Raw genomic sequence first — 19225 nt, 5'->3', positions numbered from 1 at the left:
ACACGATGGATGTGGAGATTACTTACCAAGATTTTTAAACGTTAAAAAAAAAACCATAAAGTAGTGACTTAACATTGTGATTTACTAGCAGTATATACAGAATACTTGGGATACCTAGCACACTGCCTGGCACGTAGAAGTTGCATATTACTTACAAATTTGATCCTCAATGTAAAAAAAAAATTGTTTAATCATTCAGTAAATACAGAGCTGCAGTTCTATAAAGGGAAGTGTTTCAGAAACTGGAAATAATGAATAAACAGAACAAAAGTACCTACTTCATGGAACATGCCTTCTAATTTAAGGGGAAACAATCAAATGTGGGGTATGATAGATGATAAGTTGTGGAGAAAGATAAAACAGGGTAAGGGTGCTGCAGCACCATGGATTAGGGAAGTTGTAGTTATTTTATAGAGAGTAATCTTGGCAGGCTTCTGCTCTATCATGTTTGTTGGCCAACTGGATCTATTTCTGTTTTTTAGTAAACTGCTGTTTTTCAAAATGTGATTATATAGTGAGAAATGTAGTTAGTACTCTGAAGATGAATTTAGCACTTAGCATATCAAATAAGGAATTTGTTCCTTTTATTAATACTAAATTACCAAGTGTTAATGGTGGCATAAAATTAAGCAGATGAGCAAGGTTGTATAGATTTGAATGTCCACTATTTATACATATCTTATTTATTAAGCTTCATATTTTTCATCATTCTGATGCATTTTCTGTTCCTCACAGTTTTTTGATAGTACTCATTTTAGTGCAGTGTGAATTACACATGGACTAATAGAAAAAGTTTTTTAATGTTTGTAATGACAACAACAAAAAGCATTCTCTGCGTATGAGCAAAGGACATTTAAAGCCCTAACATAAAGTCTTTGTAAATACAGTAACTACCTAGGCTTGGGGATTTATTGTTGCCTCGTGTACATCGGAGACCAGTTTATCTTGTGGCGGTTACTGTAAGTTTCATATTGGTCTACGTGGAAACCAAAAAGCTTGCTTGTTGCCCTAAGCCAAAGCTCTTTTACATAGATGGAGAAAGAAAAATGAATGATAGCTTGGAAGATATGTTTGATCGGACAACACATGAAGAATATGAATCCTGTTTGGCAGATAGCTTTCCCCAGGCAGCAGCTGAAGAAGAGGAATTGTCGACTACCACAAAGAAACCAAACAGTAAGGCTATTTTCTTTCTAATTATGGCTTCTCAATTATACTAAGTTCAGTAAATTAAGTCACCAAGCTTGATGAGGTAGGTAGGTAGGTAGGTATGTATGTATGTATGTATGTATGTATGTATGTATGAGGTATGTATTAACAATTAAAATTAACAATTAACAATTAAAATTTCATATTTCTTTTTTTTTAATGTTTATTTATTTTTTGAGAGAGAGAGAGAAAGAGCACAAGCAGGGGAGGGGCAGAGAGAGAGGGAGACACAGAATCTGAAGCAGGCTCCAGGTTCTGAGCTGTTAACACAGAGCCCGATGTGGGGCTCAAACCACGAGATCATGACCTAAGCTGAAGTTGGACGCTTAACTGATTGAGCCATCCAGGTGGCCCTAAAATTTCCTGTTTCTTATATAAGTTTCTTTTAGATAGTTTTCTTTTGAGTTAGTTGCAGACCAATAAAAGTGTTAGAAAAAATACTTCAGAGGATTCCCTGTACCTTTCATTCAGTTTCCCCTTATGTTAACATATGACCATAAAGTATTCATCAAAACTAAGAAATTGATTGAATACTATGAATTTCTTTATATAACTTATGCATAATGTTTGTAAAAGTTTTGAAAAGGTTCTTTATTAAGTAATAAGTTAATCATTGTAATAGAGTGGGAGGAGAAAGTTTTGCAGAAAATTCAGACTAACTTTGTTTGAATGCTTTACCTTCCCAGACAAAATAATGTAGCTACATGTATCAGTGTCCTTTTAGAATTCTTTTTTTTTTTTTAATGTTTATTTATTTTTGAGAGAGAGAGAGACAGAGCATGAGTGGGGGAGGGGCAGAGAGAGAGAGAGAGAGAGAGAGAGAGAGATTGAGAGAGGGAGGGAGAGGGAGGGAGACACAATCTGAAGCAGGCTCCAGGCTCTGAGCTGTCAGCACAGAGCCTGATGCGGGGCTCAAACTCACAGACCACAAGATCATGACCTGAGCCGAAGTCAGATGCTTAACTGACTAAGCCACCCAGGTGCCCCTTAAAACTCTTTTCATTAGGGATGCCTGGTGGTTTAGTCGGTTGAGTATCTGATTCCTGAATTCAGCTCAGGTCATGATTTCAGGTCATGAGATAGAGCCCCGCGTTGGGCTCCATGCTAATAAGCATTGCCCCTGTTTAAGATTCTCTCTCCCTCTGCCCCATTCATGCTCTCACTCTCTCTCTTAAAAAAAAAATTAAAGAAATTCTTTTCATCAGAAACAGTAGTTTATAATGTAGGATAGTAATCAAAAGAAGAATAAGTGAAACTCTTAAGCAGATAATCTGAATTGAAAGTTAAAATTCTTGCTAAATGTCTCATTTTCTTGTTGTAAGTAAAAAAGAACTTTTAGTCTAGTGCAAAGGTTATAAATGAGAACACCTTCTGCTATGTAGTCTGTCTTGATGATGTTTTCTTTGTGCTTCCATCAGTTTTAAAAAAATACAGCCTAGGGGCGCCTGGGTGGCTCAGTCCCTTAAGCATCCCTTTGGCTCAGGTCATGATCTCATGGTTCATGTGAGTTTGAGCCCTGCATCAGGCTCTCTGCTGTCAGCTCAGAGCCCACTTCAGATCCTCTGTACAGGCACCACCACCAACCCCCGTCTCATTCACTCTCTCAAAAATAAGCAAACATTTTAGAAAAAAGAAGAAAAAAAGAAGCATTTCAAGCTCTGACCTCTGGGGTTCGCAACCTTAAAAGGTCTTTCTTTCACAGATTGAAAGTTCATTTGTTTTACAAAACACAAAGTGACCGCCACAGGATCACTTGAAATGAGAGGAATCAGAATCTTTGGATCACTGCAGAATGCCCCACAGGAAGGAAGCCCATAGCATCTCTGTATCATAAAGAATTCAGAGTTGACAAAACTCTATTTATTTTAAATGTAAATTGGATTGCATTATCTTCTCACTTTTAAAAACCTTCACTGAAAGGATATTTGGATGTCCAGTAAGCACATGTAAATGTCCTCAACATTATTGGACATGAGGGACTGAGATACCACTGCACATCCAACTGAAACGGTTTTAAAGTCTGATAATATCCAGCATTAGCAGAGGTGAAGAACAATTGGAACTCTCATACTTTGCTGGTGGGGATATAAAATTGTACTGTGGAAAAGAGTTCAGCAAGATTTTTTTTAACAGCTTTATTGAGGTTTGTCAGTTTCTTATAAAGTTATGTATACACTCGCCCTATGACCCAGCAATTCCACTGCCAGGTATATAGACAAGAAAAATGAAAACACATTCACAAAAGATTGTGTTCAGAAATGTTCATAGCAGTGCTATTTGTAGTAGCTCGAAACTGGAGACAACCCAGATGTCCATCAACAGATGATTATGAATTGTGGTAAACTCATATAATGGAATACTATCTGTCAACAAAAAGGACGGTCCTAGACTCAACAATGAATTGCCCAAACCTGTTGAGCTAAAAAAGTCCAAAAGATGGACAAGAATACATACTATGTAATTCCATTAATACAGAGTTCTAAAACAGTTATAACTAAGCTGTGGTGGTAGAAATCATCCCTCCATAGTGGGGGAGGAGAAACATCAGAGAACATTCTTGTGCTTGAGAAGCAAAGGAATAGGAGGAAACTTCCAGGGGGGATGGAAGTTCTATGTACACCTTGATTTAGGTGGTAGTTGCACTGGGGTGTACGTTTGTCAGAATTAATCCTAGTATACTTAAAATCAGTGTGTTGCCTGTAATAAAGTAGATTCTTTTCAAAAGTCTTCAGTGCACTCTATTGCATTCACAACAAAATTCAAACTCCTTTTGGCCTCCAGGGCCCATCATGATCTGGTACTTGCCCACCTCTTCAATCTCATCTTTCCTAACACTTACCTTTCTTTGCTAAATCTCAACCACACTGGCCTTTTATTAGTTCTTATAACATCCCATACTTTTTCCCATCTCAAGACCTTTACCTAGAATATTATCCACTCCTGCTTCTTGTGGCTGACTTCTTTTTATTCATCAGTTACTACTTTCCATGTCCTTCCTCAGGTAAGCCTTAACTGTCTACTTAATGTCTTTCCCTCACTGTGGTATAAACTCCATGAGGACAAGAGACCTGGTTTCTCTTGTTGGACATTGCATGTCCAGAACTTAGAACAATGCTTGGTAAATTTGGACTATTTGAATAGACCATAGCAGTTGGCTGTTTGGGTCCAGACAACTTGGGATTCAGGTCCATGAACTTTAGTTCTTATCTCCAATTTTCTGATAAAATTCTTTAAGCTCTGTCTCCTACTTAATCTACCTCAAAGACACATAAAAATCAGGACTAGGGCATCTGATTGGCTCAGTTGGTGGAACATGCGGCTTTTGATCTCAGGGTCATGAGTTTGAGCCCCGTGTTGGGCAAAGAGCTTATTTAAAAAAAAAAAAAATCAGCAGCACTAATAAGTGAAACATATGAAAAGCTGCCTTGTTATTGTGTTTGGTACCAAATGAAAATGAGCATCAAAGTAGTTCTTTTGAAGTCTAAAATACTTTTATATACAATCTACACGTGTGTACAGGTACTTGTATATATAGTTTTTAAGTCTAAAATAGTTTTATAGGTGCGAGTTTTTATCTGTAGTAATTCTGAGGTAAACAAGATAGTCAGCACCTCATCATTATGCAGATGAAAAAGAAACAAAAAATTAGTTACAGAAATTTAAACAAATTGCCCAGGAGCCTAGAGAAGGAAATTCAATTAGAATGGAAGTTTTGATATAGGTTATTTTTGTTCCAAAAAAGCTATTTCTCAGTTCTGCATTCAGTTTGTGTTATAATTAAATGCTTGATTCTTTTCCTTTATGTATGTTTGTTTACAGCTCATGGTGATAAGCAAGATAAAGTCAAACAGAAAGCATTTGTGGAGCCATATTTTAAAGATGATGAAAGGTAAGTTGGTCCTGATTAATACCAGCAATGTGACGGGAAGTACAACAGTACTATCTTGGTCAGCGTACCTCTGAACTGTTAAGTTCTTACTTTGGTTAAAGTAGAGCACATTTTATTCATTTTATGGTCATAAAAAAGAAGGACTTAAGCATAAAAATGACAAATACTACAAATAAAGAAATTTATATCACTATTTTTTTGACAAATGGTAATAGTTATTTTCTCTCTTTTTTATAACAAATATTTTAATTCTTATTCTGTTTTATTGTGGACTTTATTTGAACTCCAGGAATTTGTTAAATTATATGACTATATTTAGTATAGGACTTTAGGTGACAGGCCTTAGGTTGTGCTTGAAAATTATTTCATGGGGATTTTTAAACCATAAAAGAAAAACTAAGCATCTTGATTTTGAACCATAATGCTACTTTGTGACTTTCATTCAAAGATGGCAAATTCTGTAATTTTTAATCATGTACCATTCATTCTAGAAGTGAATTTAGGCATAATAATTCAATTCAAAAGAATTTTTATGCCTTTTTTTCTTCAAGTTATGATGTTGGCAGATTGAATCCCTCAATAAGCAAAGTATATTTTATACTTTCATTTTTTAATGGTGTTTTTTAATGTTTATTTATTAATTTTGAGAGCAAGAGCAAGCACAAGCAGGGGAGGAGCAGAGAGAGAAGGAGAGAGAGAATCCCAGGCAGGATCTGCGCTGCCAGCGCATAACCCAACATGGGGCTTGAACTCCTGAACCGTGAGACTATGACCGAGCCAAAATCAAGAGCTGGATGCTCAACCAACTGAGCCACCCAGGCACCCCATACTTTTTTTCTTAAGGTTTTTTGTTTGTTTGTTTTTTTTGTGTGTGTGTGTGTGAGTAATCTCTATACCTAATATGGGGCTCGATCAAACTCATGACCCCAAGATCAAGAGTTGCATGCTCCTCTGACTGAGCCAGCCAGGCGCCCCTGTATTTTGATTTCTGTTGAGAATTTTAGAGATCTGACAGGCTAAGATAAGTTTTTATTGATACCTGTAAGACTCTAACAGATAAGAGCTGTCGTTTTATTGCTAAATGCTGAATTCTTTTCCTTTATTTACCAGTTCTCCAAAGAAATAGTACCCTAGCATCCCAAATATGACTAGGGAGTTTTTATTTGTGGTGTCATTATGAACTCATGGATTTAGATATTTCATGTGTTTCAGTCTCTTACACTTATTTATACTCAGATTGTATTGCCACATCTTGGCCCCAGTCTCTTTGAATGAGCGCTACCCCAGTCTTTCCTAGCTTGCTTGCTTCTGGTATGATATATCATGTTCTAGGCTCTCTTCCTAGAGAACCCTGGAATCTGCCATTTTTTCAGGAACCCTGGTTTCTTTTAGTGAAAAACAAATTTAGTCTAACCACTAGTGTTGCTCATTGCTACAGTTAGTCATTGTTTGTAGATCTTTTAGGTGGTGGACAGAATTAGGAATAAGGTTTTTGTTTCATTTTGTTTTTTTAAGATAACTATACTTTTTCACACCAATAGCTCCATTTCAAGTTCAGAACTACAGGATTTTTATGTAATCTCTTCTTACATCTGTATCTACTTTCCTTTTCCTGAAAATTTCACTTTTCAGTGCTACCAACATAATTTCTTCTTTAACTTTATTCTTTAATATTTAGAGCAGTCTCAGAATAATATAAATAATCATCGATAATATGATTTATGAAAATGGCTTAACATGTCTTTGTGGGTTTTTTTGTTCTTAAGCTGTATCGTGTTATCTGCCATCTTTTCATACAATATAAATTCTAAAAATGAAAAAAATATGTCTATTATAAATGTCCAGTCACCATATTTTAAAGCCATTTGGAATAATTATTTTTTGTGTAGGTATACCACCAACTCATTGTCTAGGTTTGTTTTCTTTTGCTTTTGAATTTTTTAGGAATTATTTTTCTTTTTATTTTTAATTCTTTTTTTAAGTTATGTAAACTGTGTACGCAGTATCAGACAAGGTATATTCAGATAAGTCTAGCTTCTAACATTGTCCCCTTTACCTGTTAGCTCCCTATCCCATTTGTTAAAAATTATGGTTTTCAATCCATTTTAAAAAATAAAAGTAAATATCTATACAGAAATATATTATCATTCTCTTTCCCCTTAGACAAATGGTAGAATGCTATATATACTTTTCTCTATTCTGCTTTTGCTTTTTTCATTTAAGTATGTATCCTAGAAATCACTCATAATAGCATATAGTGGGGGCACCTGGGTGGCTCAGTCGGTTAAGCGCCCAACTTCGGCTCAGGTCATGATCTCATGGTTCTTGAATTCAAGCCCCGCATCAGGCTCTGTGCTGACATCTCAGAACCTGGAGCCTGCTTCGGATTCTGTGTCTCCCTCCTTCTGCCCCTTCCCGCTGACGCTCTGTCTCTCAAAAATAAAACATTAAAATGAATAAATAAATAAAAATAGCATATAGTGATAGTCTTCATTTCTTTTTTTAGTTACTTTTTTTAGTATAATAGTACTTTATTGATGGTACCATAGTTGATTCCTTAGTAATGGGTATTTGGGGTGTTTAATTTATGCTAACAGAATGCTGCATTGAATAACATTGTACATTCTCTTTTCATAATTTTGTCTTGGGGATAGACTCCTTGAAGTAGGATTGCAAAGGAAGAACTGTCATTTCAAATAAATATGAGTAGTTTTATTTATGCTGAAACCATTAGATAGCTGGAAATGCAGGAGGTGGGTGTAATGCATGGGTACGGTGAAAGTCTCAGAGTCAGCATTGTTTCTTTCCCCACAGACAATACTAGCAAACCCTGGGAAGATGGGTTGTGTTGCATGAGGGACAAGAAGCTTAGTAATCTTTTAGGTGATGCTTTAAGGTCTGCTACAGATGCCAGTCTACTAGTAGATTCCCTGCAACATTATAACACACTATAGAAGCAGAATAGACAATACTCAGAGGAGAGGATCTGATATGGCCAGAAAGTACTCTACATAAGCTTTTAAAATTCCATAAGCTGCTTGAAAGAAAGCAATTTTTATCTGTCCTTTTCATTTACAGATTGCTCTAAGGTTGAGAGTTCTTGGGTTTAAGGACCCAAAGGACCGATAACCTCATACTTTGACATAGAGGGATTAAAGCTTTCTTTTGACGGAAAGTGCTTGCCAAGTAGAGGGGCTTAGGATCAAAATACCTCAAAGTGGGTATGTTACCAACAAATCATTTTAGAAATTAGTTTTTGTGAGTCAGACTGTTTAAGCTCACTGGGGATGCCTTTAATATAAACAAATACATGTACCATCACTTGAGGCATCATTTACCTATTTTAGAAGTTTGGACTTTTCTATATTGGGCTTTAAAACTTAAAGCAGGATAGGGGCGCGCCTGGGTGGCGCAGTCGGTTAAGCGTCCGACTTCAGCCAGGTCACGATCTCACGGTCCGTGAGTTCGAGCCCCGCGTCAGGCTCTGGGCTGATGGCTCGGAGCCTGGAGCCTGTTTCCAATTCTGTGTCTCCCTCTCTCTCTGCCCCTGCCCCGTTCATGCTCTGTCTCTCTCTGTCCCAAAAATAAAATAAAAAAAAAAACGTTGAAAAAAAAAACTTAAAGCAGGATACAAGTATATTAAAAAGTTATGTGCTAAAAAAAAATGTGCTTTTTCTTCCCAGAGCACTCCATACCTCATTAATACCTCAGTGGCTTTGACCTTTCCTAGGTTTCCAGTAGTTCTCAATAGGATCTGATCCATTTAAGAACAAGGGCAAATAATTGTTCCTAACATTTTGAAGAATCCAGGGTGAATGTAGGCAGCAAAATAAATTTTTGGAGAAAATGACAGATGACATGTAAACAGATAAATCTTTTTTTTGAGGGGAGTAGGTTAGCCCAGAAATACAGGTTCTTTAAGAAAACTGAGTTAACAGAGGTAGTTATTCTCTCTTGGTTATGTTATAGAATACCAGTTTCTGACTTTAATAATACAGTATTCCTTTTTAAATTAAGTTATTTTATGTATTATTTTCAGCCAATCAGACAAATTTTCAGGCAAAAATAGGAAGTAATAGTTCTATTTTTTCAGTTAGAGAACAATATACATAAAAATACCTGACAAGTAGTAGGCACCTAATAAGTATTTAATGAAGAATGCATGAAAAAATCATTTTGTAACATACTGAATAAACATTTCAAATAAAATGAGTGAATGTTTTGGGATTATTTCTCCTCTGGGCCTTCACCTTTGTTAATTAAAAATCTAAACCAAAGATCTTTGTAGTAACAAATGGATTAATTTTTAAATTTAATTCATTTTTCTCCCAGAGAGACTAGCTTACAAAATTTTCCTCATATTGAGGTAGTTCGGAAAAAAGAAGAGAGAAGAAAATTGCTTGGACACACATGTAAGGAATGCGAAATTGTAAGTACTAATGTAAAGACTGTCTGGCGGGTTTTTTTTTTTTTTTCTTTACTATGGCTTTAAGATTATAAATGCATGATTTAAAAATCATAGATAAAAATCTAGAAACCTAGTTTGAGCCAGGAATAGCAGGATAAATAATTAAAGAGCATACTCGTTGTGACCTGAAAGATATAAATAGAGGAAAATGAAAGCCCTCAACTTCTCTAAAATTTTCATCAAGTGAATCTGGAGCCTAAGCCCTAGTTCTTTTTACCAGCTTAAGACATTTGTGCCATTTTTCTTTCCTGTGTTTATCTGTATTTGTTTTAATTTTTTCTCCTGGTGTTATGTTACAGCAAAGGCTCTTACATATAAACTATTTGGGCTGATGGCTCAGAGCCTGGAGCCTGTTTCCGGTTCTGTGTCTCCCTCTCTCTCTGCCCCTCCCCCGTTCATGCTCTGTCTCTCTCTGTCCCAAAAATAAATAAACGTTGAAAAAAAAAATTTTTTTTTAAATAAACTATTTGGGGATATTTCTGATATTTTATTTAAAAAAATTTTTTTTTACATTTATTTATATTTGAGAAACAGAGCACTAGTGGGGGAGGGGCAGAGAGAGAGAGAGGGAGACACAGAATCCGAAGCAGGCTCCAGCTGTCAGCACAGATCCCGACACAGGATTCAAACTCATGAACCGTGAGATCATGACCTGAGCCAAAGTCAGACGCCCAACTGACTGAGCCACTCAGGCGCCCCTTGGTATTTTAGCAGGAAACTTTAACGTTTATTACTTACCCCAGCACTCTCAGGAAACAAGATATATTCATGTTTTTTTCTCAATAAGTGGTATGGCCATAAGCTCTTAACTTTTTCCCCAAATATTCCTTCTTAAACAAATTGTGATGAACAGGCTCTATTTCATCCTTATAGCACAAGTATGTTTTCCTCTTATACGTTGTCTGTCTTGGACTATTGAAGTAGGTGGTACTAATCCTCCTGTCACCAGATATCTCTCAGGCAGGTTCTGTGTTTTCTTGAAACATGCTTCTTTAATTTCTTCCCTTGCTATCTGTTAGGTATTAGATGCCTGCCTCTAGCGATTTAGTTCCCCCTTTAAATTTTCTTTTTAACAGCTGTGGGCTAGAAAATTTGATAACCAAGCAGATTAAAGTTATATATGGATAGCCTGTAGTGCAGGTAAGCATTTGGTGAGAAATAGGCTCTAACTACCAGTGGGAGTGTAAATTGAGATCGCTATTTTGGAAGGCAGTTTGGCAACGCAAGCAAAATCTATATCATGGGTTTTCATAACACAAATTGAACATATCATGATTTCTTAACTAAAGAACATGGTCTGTACTATGCAAATCCCCAATTTTTAGTTATAACCACGACTCTTACACTACCAGTTAGAAAAAAAGCTCTTGTGTTAGAAACACTTAATTTGCTTTCCTTCTTTCAGGAATCATTGCTTGTGCTGTTATTCAGTCTCTAAAAACTATTGTCTCATACATTTAATTCCAGTTTTTTTCTTGTTTAAGATAGGAGATAAGTCTGTTCCCTGTTACTCTCTTATGACCAGGAGTCAAATTACCAGTCCTGTGTATTTAAATACTATCTATATGCATACGGTTCCTAAATGTGTCCCAGTGTGTCTTCCACCTGTGGAATATGTAATACACATGTGGAGGTATTATAATCATGTCAAGTTTCAGCCTGCTGAAAGCAAACCGTTTCCACCTCTGATTCCCAAACCTCACTTGAGTCTCTTGTATGTCCATTCTTCTAGCTGCTTAAACCAAATCTCTTATAGTTACCCTCTGTTCTTTTCTTGCATTTCTCAGTAACAGATCTATCAGCAAATCCTATCAATTCTACCTTCAAAGTGTATTCCATTTCCACCCACTTACTGTCACCACCGCTAACCCCATGGACGAAGGCACCATTTCATCTCGCCTGGACTATTGAAATAACTTCTAAGTGCTTTTTCCTTGTGTTGTTTCGTTTTAACTAGTCAACAGTTTTTAGAAAGCAGTGTTAGATTCACAGCAAACTTGAGCAGAAAGTACAGAGAATTCCCATATACTTCTGTCCCCATTTTTCTTTTTTATTCTTGTCTCTTCACAATGTTTCTTTCTTTTAAAGCAAGGTATTTTTGAGATGTTAATGATTTTATTGCCCCCAGTGGGGAAATTGCCTGGGATTAAAGGTCTTTCTTATGTCAGCACTAGGTGCTTCAGTTCCTGGCCTGTGTGCCAGAGAGGAGAGAGAATCAGGAATGTGGGGTGTCGGGGCAGGACAGGGCTGGGCCTGAGAGCATCAGCACAGGGTGGCTTGGATAGGACAGGCATCTCCTTAATTTCTGTCTTCCCAGTGTACTTTTAACACAACATTGAATGGTCTTTTCTTTTTTCCCTAGTGATCTTTTTAGAATAAAAATTAAATCTTGTCATTTCTCTACCTGAAATGCTTAAATGTCTTCCCACCTCACAAAGAACTAGATAGGATCCAGCATTCTTATCAAGGACAGCAAACTCTGGCACCCCACTTCCTCTCTGATTTTGGTCACCACCCTCCCAGTTGCTTGCTGTGTTATAGCTACACCAGCCTACTGGTGCTTTTGTGTATGTTTGTAATTTGGTGGCAATGTTTCTGTAAATTGATTGATAACCGTGATTCTCTAAGGTCATCCCACCCCAGTGTCCAAGCTCAGGTAACAAAGGCTTGTCAGGGAGAAAGATGAAAAAGATAGTCCCCAAAATAATTGTTTCAGAAGTACTCAGAAGCCTTTAATTTGTGTAAAAGAAAAATGTATTTACAATCTTTACTTCAGTCTTAAGTTCTAGTCCTGAGTCTGCCACTTTCAACAGATGATATCACCAGTAGAATTACCAATTTGGTTTTCAGTTTCTCAAGTATAAAGTGGGATTGGCTGGATTGTGTGATCCTGTCGTGTGTTCTATTACACTTTACACTACTGCTTTGTTTTTGAAAGACCTGTACGTTTTTTACATACAAGTTTTAACCTTGTTTTCACGAAGTTCAAGTTGTTTGGGTTGCAGTTGCAAGAAATAATTATGTCTTTGATCCTAATTGAAAAATATAGTTTAAGCGGGGAAGTCCTGAAGACTGCAACATTCAAAGCTGAACTTGTATTTGTAAAAACCTAAATAAGAACATTACTTCAAAACATACCTGTTATATCCGAATAACAACTGAGAAAAGTGCCAAAGTGCAGTTTTGTTGCTGGCCTAACAAAGTTGACGTTGCACCATATAGATCGGCTACGCCACGAAGCACACTGTAAAGTTAAGCTGGCGGGTTTTGTTTTTGGTTTTGTATTATAAGACTTTATTGATGAAAAAAGCATCATATTGGTTCACATTGTGATACAAGCTCCAAGCTCCTTTTCTCATTTGTGGAGCGAACATTTCACAGACCAGCATTAGTGCTATTAGTATTAATTACTAATACTGTCTTCAGTGAGTGTTGTTCCCTAGCATGCTGAATACTTTGACAGCTTTCTTAGCTTCTAGTTTATAATCAATAAGCATAATAGTCCATGTATTATTTCTAAGTGAAAAACTTACCAGTTTTTATTATCAGTATTATGCAGATATTCCAGCAGAAGAAAGAGAAAAGAAGCTGGCTTCCTGCTCAAGACACCGATTCCGCTACATTCCACCCAACACACCAGAGAATTTCTGGGAAGTTGGTTTTCCTTCCACTCAGACGTGTATGGAAAGAGGTGAGAATACAGGTTATAATATTTTGGAATTAGTTTTTTTGAAATAGTGTATATACCCAAGTCTAAACATTAGACTTTTTTCCCATGGTTTTCTTTACCTTCTGCTCAGGGGCTAGTTCTGTAACATAAAAACAAATTCCTAAGATCAAAGACTTAACTTTAACTTAACTTTAACTCTGAGTAATGCCACTGGAATCAGAGATTGTGTATAATCACTTTAATATAGTTGTATATTCTTTATCCTGGTTTATCATTCAAATTTCAGAAAGTAAATTTCTCTTTTATCCTATCATCAAAATGACTTTTAATAAAATAATAACATTATAAAAGTTGCCAGCAAGGTATGGTTAAAAAGAGAATCTTGGGGCGCCTGGGTGGCTCAGTCGGTTAAGTGTCCGACTTTAGCTCAGGTCACAACATCGCGCTCCGTGAGTTCAAGCCCCGTGTTGGGCTCTGTGCTGATAGCTTGGAGCCTGGAGCCTGCTTCAGATTCTGTGTCTCCCTCTCTCTATCCTTCCCCTACTCGTGCTCTGTCTCTCAAAACTGAATAAACATTAAAAAAAATTTTTTTTTAAATCCGGCAACTTGAATTGTCCAAAGTTATTTTTAAAAATTACCTATAAGAAAAGAGAATCTTTTTAAAGTGACTAGTCTGAATTTTAGATTTTAAAACCTCACTTACCCGGAATGCTGGGTCTTTATAAACCACATCTGAGTGAAAAGGACCTTTGTTTGGAAGCTGTTGGAACTAATTCCTTCAAGTGTAGCATTTACATTTAATATGATTTGAGAATGTATACAGCTTTGAAGCCCCAGATATTTAGTGGTAAGATAGTTTTTCCATAAGATGCCAAGTCTCCTGTAGCTATTACCATATTTTCACTTTCCCCATTAACAAGCCAAATTAAGTTCCTTTTGACGGATGCCACTGCCTGGTCTTCACATAGAATTAAACAATCTGGATAGAGCCTGTTATTGTGTGCCTACCATGGCCTAAGGGGGTATAGCTGAGAGCATACTGCATGACTCAAGACACTAGGAGAATTAGGTAGTTCAGGAGTACTGGGGCACAGGCACATCATCTAAAGAAGTAGCTGCTGCAGAAAGTCTTTTTGATAAGCACCTGGAATTATCATAATAGCAGACTGTTCTTGTTTAGCTATTTGTTCCCATTTGCAACCTGTAGGAGGCAGACTAGGAAAGTACTTAAGAACTCTGGTTCTGGGGTTAGACCAATCTTGGGCAAGGTCCCAGCTCTTCCCCGTCATAGCCTTGTGAACTTGAGCAAGTTCTTTAACTTCCTTGGGTCTCTATTACCTCATCTGTGAAGTAAGTATAGTGGAAGCTACTTCAAAGGGATGTGAGCATTAGCTGAGGTAATGTATATAATACGTTTGATAAATGTTTGTGGTTATTGTTAGTATCAATGAGGAGACTGATGCTGAGTAGTGAAATCATGCATTAACATCACACAGCTAATAATCACAGGCTCATGTAAACTTAGAAGGCATTAAATAAGACAGTTTTAGTGAGTACATGCTGAAAGAGAAGCATGGTGCAAATACAGTCTTCTAAATTTGTCGTTTGTTTTTAAGGTTACATTAAGGAAGATCTTGATCCTTGTCCTCGTCCCAAAAGACGGCAGCCTTACAATGCAATGTTTTCTCCAAAAGGCAAGGAGCAGAAGACATAGATGTTGAAGCAAAAACAGGATGGAGGACAATGTTTCTTTTTAGTTATTTATAGTTAAAGTTGGGATTAAACATTGATTTTTTTTTGATCTTCTGTAAACTGACTTATAAATCGTTTTTCTATTGAAAGTGTTTTTAAATGGCATTTACCCACCACACAAACAACTATTTAAAATGTGGATACGCTTATGTTATATTTTCTTGCTTTTGCATCTTTAAAACAATAAGGTGTTTTCATTTTGCACTCTAACTTAAGAGTTATTTACTTTATTTGGTAATACCTAATTACAGTTTTGAAAATATGATAGTTGTAGTCTCTGATTTGTTGCCTTTTAGGTCTTTTCACTCAACCTTCCCTTGATACTTACATTCAACAGTGGCTTTGTGCTAATCATTACAAATTTTCCTTCCCTTCATCAGTTGCTCCTCTGTAGGTCATTCCAGTATCTGACATTTAAGTCTTTAAAAAAAAAAAAAAAAGGCTAAATTTTAGTAGTCCTTTTAACTTTCCAGCTTCTTTCTTTTTTTGACTTAAAAATGAGCTCCTACTCCATAGTGAATTCTTTTAGAGACTCAACCACAAGTATCAACCTTTTTTCCTTTTTCATATATTATAAATTAACACAGTCCTCTGATCTGATCATCCTATTCCAGGTCTTCACAGTCTCTTCATCATACTTTTCTAAAGTTTTCAAGCTGAATGTGTCAAGTTCTCTGCGCATGTGTTCTAGTTCAGTTGTATTTTTTTCTCTGGGTTGACTAATATTATTAACTTCCAATTTGGCAATAAAACGGATCTCTCGATTCAGCAAATTTCTGTTCCTCTAGGACCTAGTGTCTGAGTCATCAAAATGACAGACCACATCTGTGTCATCCACTGTTACTGGTGGCATTTTATCAGTGTCTTTTTTGAGTGTCTCTCTAATCCATATCTTGACAGTATTGCTCAAGCAGGAGTACATGAGACACTGAATGGAATGCCTCAATAAAATCTAACTGTAGATAAAACTCAGAGTTCCTAAAAATCTCTGCTTAATCTCATCTTCTTCATGTGTCAAGGTTCTCATGTGAACAAGTGACATCAATTTGTGTTCTCAGAGAGAGGATCACCAAAGAAATCACATATACTGAGTACCTACTATAAGTCAGACCCCTTATGTGCATGGTTTGGCTCTGAATGTGATGTGAATTTTTTTACAACCCTGTCCTAGCTTCTATTCAGCACTTGTCTTCCCTTCCCAAATGGTTTAGCCTATGTTTGATTTTTGTTCTCTGCTGGCAGTGAACCAATCTCTCCAAAATAATAGCAACCATTCATTGGTAACTTGCTATATGCCAGAAGCTGTGTTATACTCTTCACATAGATTTTTCTCTTTTAATCCTCAAATAATCTTGTGAATTTATGTGGCAGCTTAACGTTAAGCTGCAAAAAAATGGACCCAAAAAACAAATTAAACAACAAGTGACTGGTTGTATTTTTCTCGCATTAAAAAGTCTGGAGGTCAGCAGTCCAAGGCTGGTAATGCAGCCCCATGATGCCCTCACGGATCCGGATTCTTGTGGCTTTCACACTTTGTATGTGACCTTCATCCTTGTCACTATAAAATAGTTATGCCACCTCTAGCATCACGTCCATGTTCTAGACAGAAGGAAGGGAAAAGAAAGCATATGTCATTTGTTTTTGTCCCTCTTTAAAACGTTTTCCACTTAAATAAATAAACTTGAAAATAAAAGGGGACACCTGAATGGCTCAGTCAGTTGAGTGCCCAACTCTTGGTTTCAGCTCGGGTTGTGATCTCATGGTTTGTGAGTTCGAGCCCCACATCAGGCTCAGCACTGACAGTGCAGAGCCTGCCTGGGATTCTCTCTTTCTCCCGGTCTCTCAAAATAAATAAATTTAAAGAAAAATAAGAGCATGCAATTCTTGATCTCGAGGTTGTGGGTGTAGAGATCATTAAATAAACTAAGAAAGAAACAAACAAACTTAAAAGGGTTTCCAGAAGTCCCTACCCAGTTACTTTCCCTATTTCTCAATGGCCAGAATTGTCACTTGGTTACCTCCAATAACTAAGAAATGAAATTAAAGCCCAAGATTGCCTAATTCCAGAATCAGAGTTTGTATCCACTATAGTATAGTGCTTCTAAAGGCCAGGAGTCTGAGAGACACCTGGATTTGAACAGGGTACCGTAGGATGTGCAGTTAGAGCTCTATACCTCCAGTGGATTTTCCTTTTTATTTATTGTTTAAATATTTATTTTTATTTTGAGAGAGAGGAAGAGCGAAGGGGGGAGGGGCAGAGAGAGTGAGGGAGAGAGAATCCCAAGTAGGCTCCACACTGCCAGCACAGAACCCAACGACGGGCTCAATCCCATGGATCATGAGATCATGACCTGAGCCGAAATCAAAAGTCAGATGCTCGACCAACTGAGCCATTTAGGACCCCTGGATTTTCCTTTTTAAAAGGCAGTTTAAGCAGAGACAGGAAGCAAGAGATTGTCTGCCTGATAGTTTACAGTAATCCAACCATGTATAACCAGCATATTTCATTTCAGTCAACCTGTGAGGTTGAGTAAACTGAGTTCCCTATCCCATTTTATCTGTTATTGACCAGCTCTACCTATAAATGAAGTGATAAAACAGACACTTTTTAAAAACACTTGAGTTAGCATATGTGGAACTTGAGAAACTTAACAGAAGACCATGAGGCAAGGGAAGGGGAAAAAATGGTTTCAAACAGGGAGGCAGACCTACAAGAGACTCTTAAATACAGAGAACAAACTGAGGGTTAAGGGGCGGGGGAGGGGAAAATGGGTGATGGGCATTGAGGAGGGCATTTCTTGGGTTGAGCACTGGGTGTGGTATGTAAGGGATGAATCACGGGAATCTACCCCTGAAACCAAGAGCACTGTGTACACTGTATGTGAGCTAACTTGACAATAAGTTATAGTTTAAAAATAAAAATCTTAAAAATTAAAAAATAAATAACACTTGAGTTAGAAGGATGTATTTAAATGCAAAACTATTTCATGACACACAGTACATTCTCAGACTTAAAAAGATAACATAGGGGTGCCTGGCTGGCTCTGTCAGTGGAGCATGAGACTCATGATATCGGAGTTGTGAGTTTGAGCCTCACATTGGGTGTAGAGAGTACTTAAAAATAATTTTTAAAAAACTTTTAAAAAGATGCTATGTATTTAAGAGGGCATTATTCATTTGTAAAGCAGTATACATGTTAGATAATATTTTAATAACAAATCTGCGTCAATCACTATATAGTTTCAGGTTGGCTGTAAGCTTTTTTAAAAGATTTTATTTTATGGGGCGCCTGGGTGGCTTAGTTGGTTAAGTGTCTGACTCTTGATTTCAGCTCAGGTCATGATCTCACAGTTAGTGAAATTGAGCCCTGTGTCGGGCTCCGTGCTGACAGTGCAGAGCCTGCTTGGGATTCTCTCTCCCTCTCTCTCTGCCCCTCCCATGCTCGTGTTCATTCTCTCTCAAATAAACATTTTTTTAAATAGAAGATTTTTTTAAGTAATCTTCACACTCAACATGGGGCTCAAGCTCATGACCCTGACATCAAAAGTCAGATGTTCCACCAACTGAGCCAGCCAAGCACCCCAAAGACCTCTGATTTTAAACTTTGAAAACATGCAAAACCTGTGCGTCAGCACTTAATGTAGGAGTAACACCTTTCCTGCCTTTGATAAGCGGGTATCCTGATGAAACCATATGAAACCGAAGACTGTCAAAGGCAGTAGTTTGAATGAGTTAATCATGGGTACTCAAACATACATAGAAGGCCTATTGTCTTGGAGGAGCACAAAATGAAAAACATTTTCTAATGCCTTTCATTATCATGAAAATTTTTCCCAAAGTCCAACAAGAAAGGCTGCTTTTGGTAGGCTCAGAGTGTATTAGAAACTCAAGACAAACTGCGTCTAGCATCTGTGTTTAAAAATGCCTGGTGGGGTGCCTGGGTGGCCCAGTTGGTTAAGCGTCTGACTTGATTTTGGCTCAGGTTATGATCTCACTGTTGGTGAGATCGAGCCCTACATCGGGCTCTACGCTGGGTGTGGAGCCTGCTTAAGATTCTCTCTCTCCCTCTCCCTCAGCCCCTCCTGTACTTGCTGTCTCTATCCAAAAAAAAAAAAAAAAAAAAATGCATGAAGGGGGTACCTTGCTGACTGAGTCAATAGAGCAGGCAATTCTTGATTTGGGGTTCAAGCCCTACATTGGGGGTAGAGTTTACTTCTTTTAAAAAAATTGTTTTTAG

At 37.2% G+C, this 19225-nt stretch overlaps 1 protein-coding gene across 5 annotated transcripts in view; it reads left to right on the top strand.

Moving 5' to 3' along the window:
- Positions 1 to 15956, top strand: part of RBBP8 (RB binding protein 8, endonuclease) — a 111727-nt gene extending 95771 nt beyond the window's left edge. For all 5 annotated transcript variants that reach the window (XM_030336781.2, XM_030336779.2, XM_030336774.2 and 2 more), the window contains 5 exons: positions 1033 to 1176; positions 5029 to 5098; positions 9431 to 9527; positions 13116 to 13257; positions 14853 to 15956. In XM_030336781.2, coding sequence (XP_030192641.1) covers positions 1033 to 1176; positions 5029 to 5098; positions 9431 to 9527; positions 13116 to 13257; positions 14853 to 14950 — 551 coding nt within the window. In that variant the 3' untranslated portion in view covers positions 14951 to 15956. The remainder of the gene's footprint in view (positions 1 to 1032; positions 1177 to 5028; positions 5099 to 9430; positions 9528 to 13115; positions 13258 to 14852) is intronic.
- Positions 15957 to 19225: the final 3269 nt, after the last annotated feature.

Source organism: Lynx canadensis, chromosome D3, assembly GCF_007474595.2.
Source record: "Lynx canadensis isolate LIC74 chromosome D3, mLynCan4.pri.v2, whole genome shotgun sequence".
Lineage (NCBI taxonomy): Eukaryota > Metazoa > Chordata > Mammalia > Carnivora > Felidae > Lynx > Lynx canadensis.
This window is presented reverse-complemented; position numbering and strand designations above follow the sequence as displayed.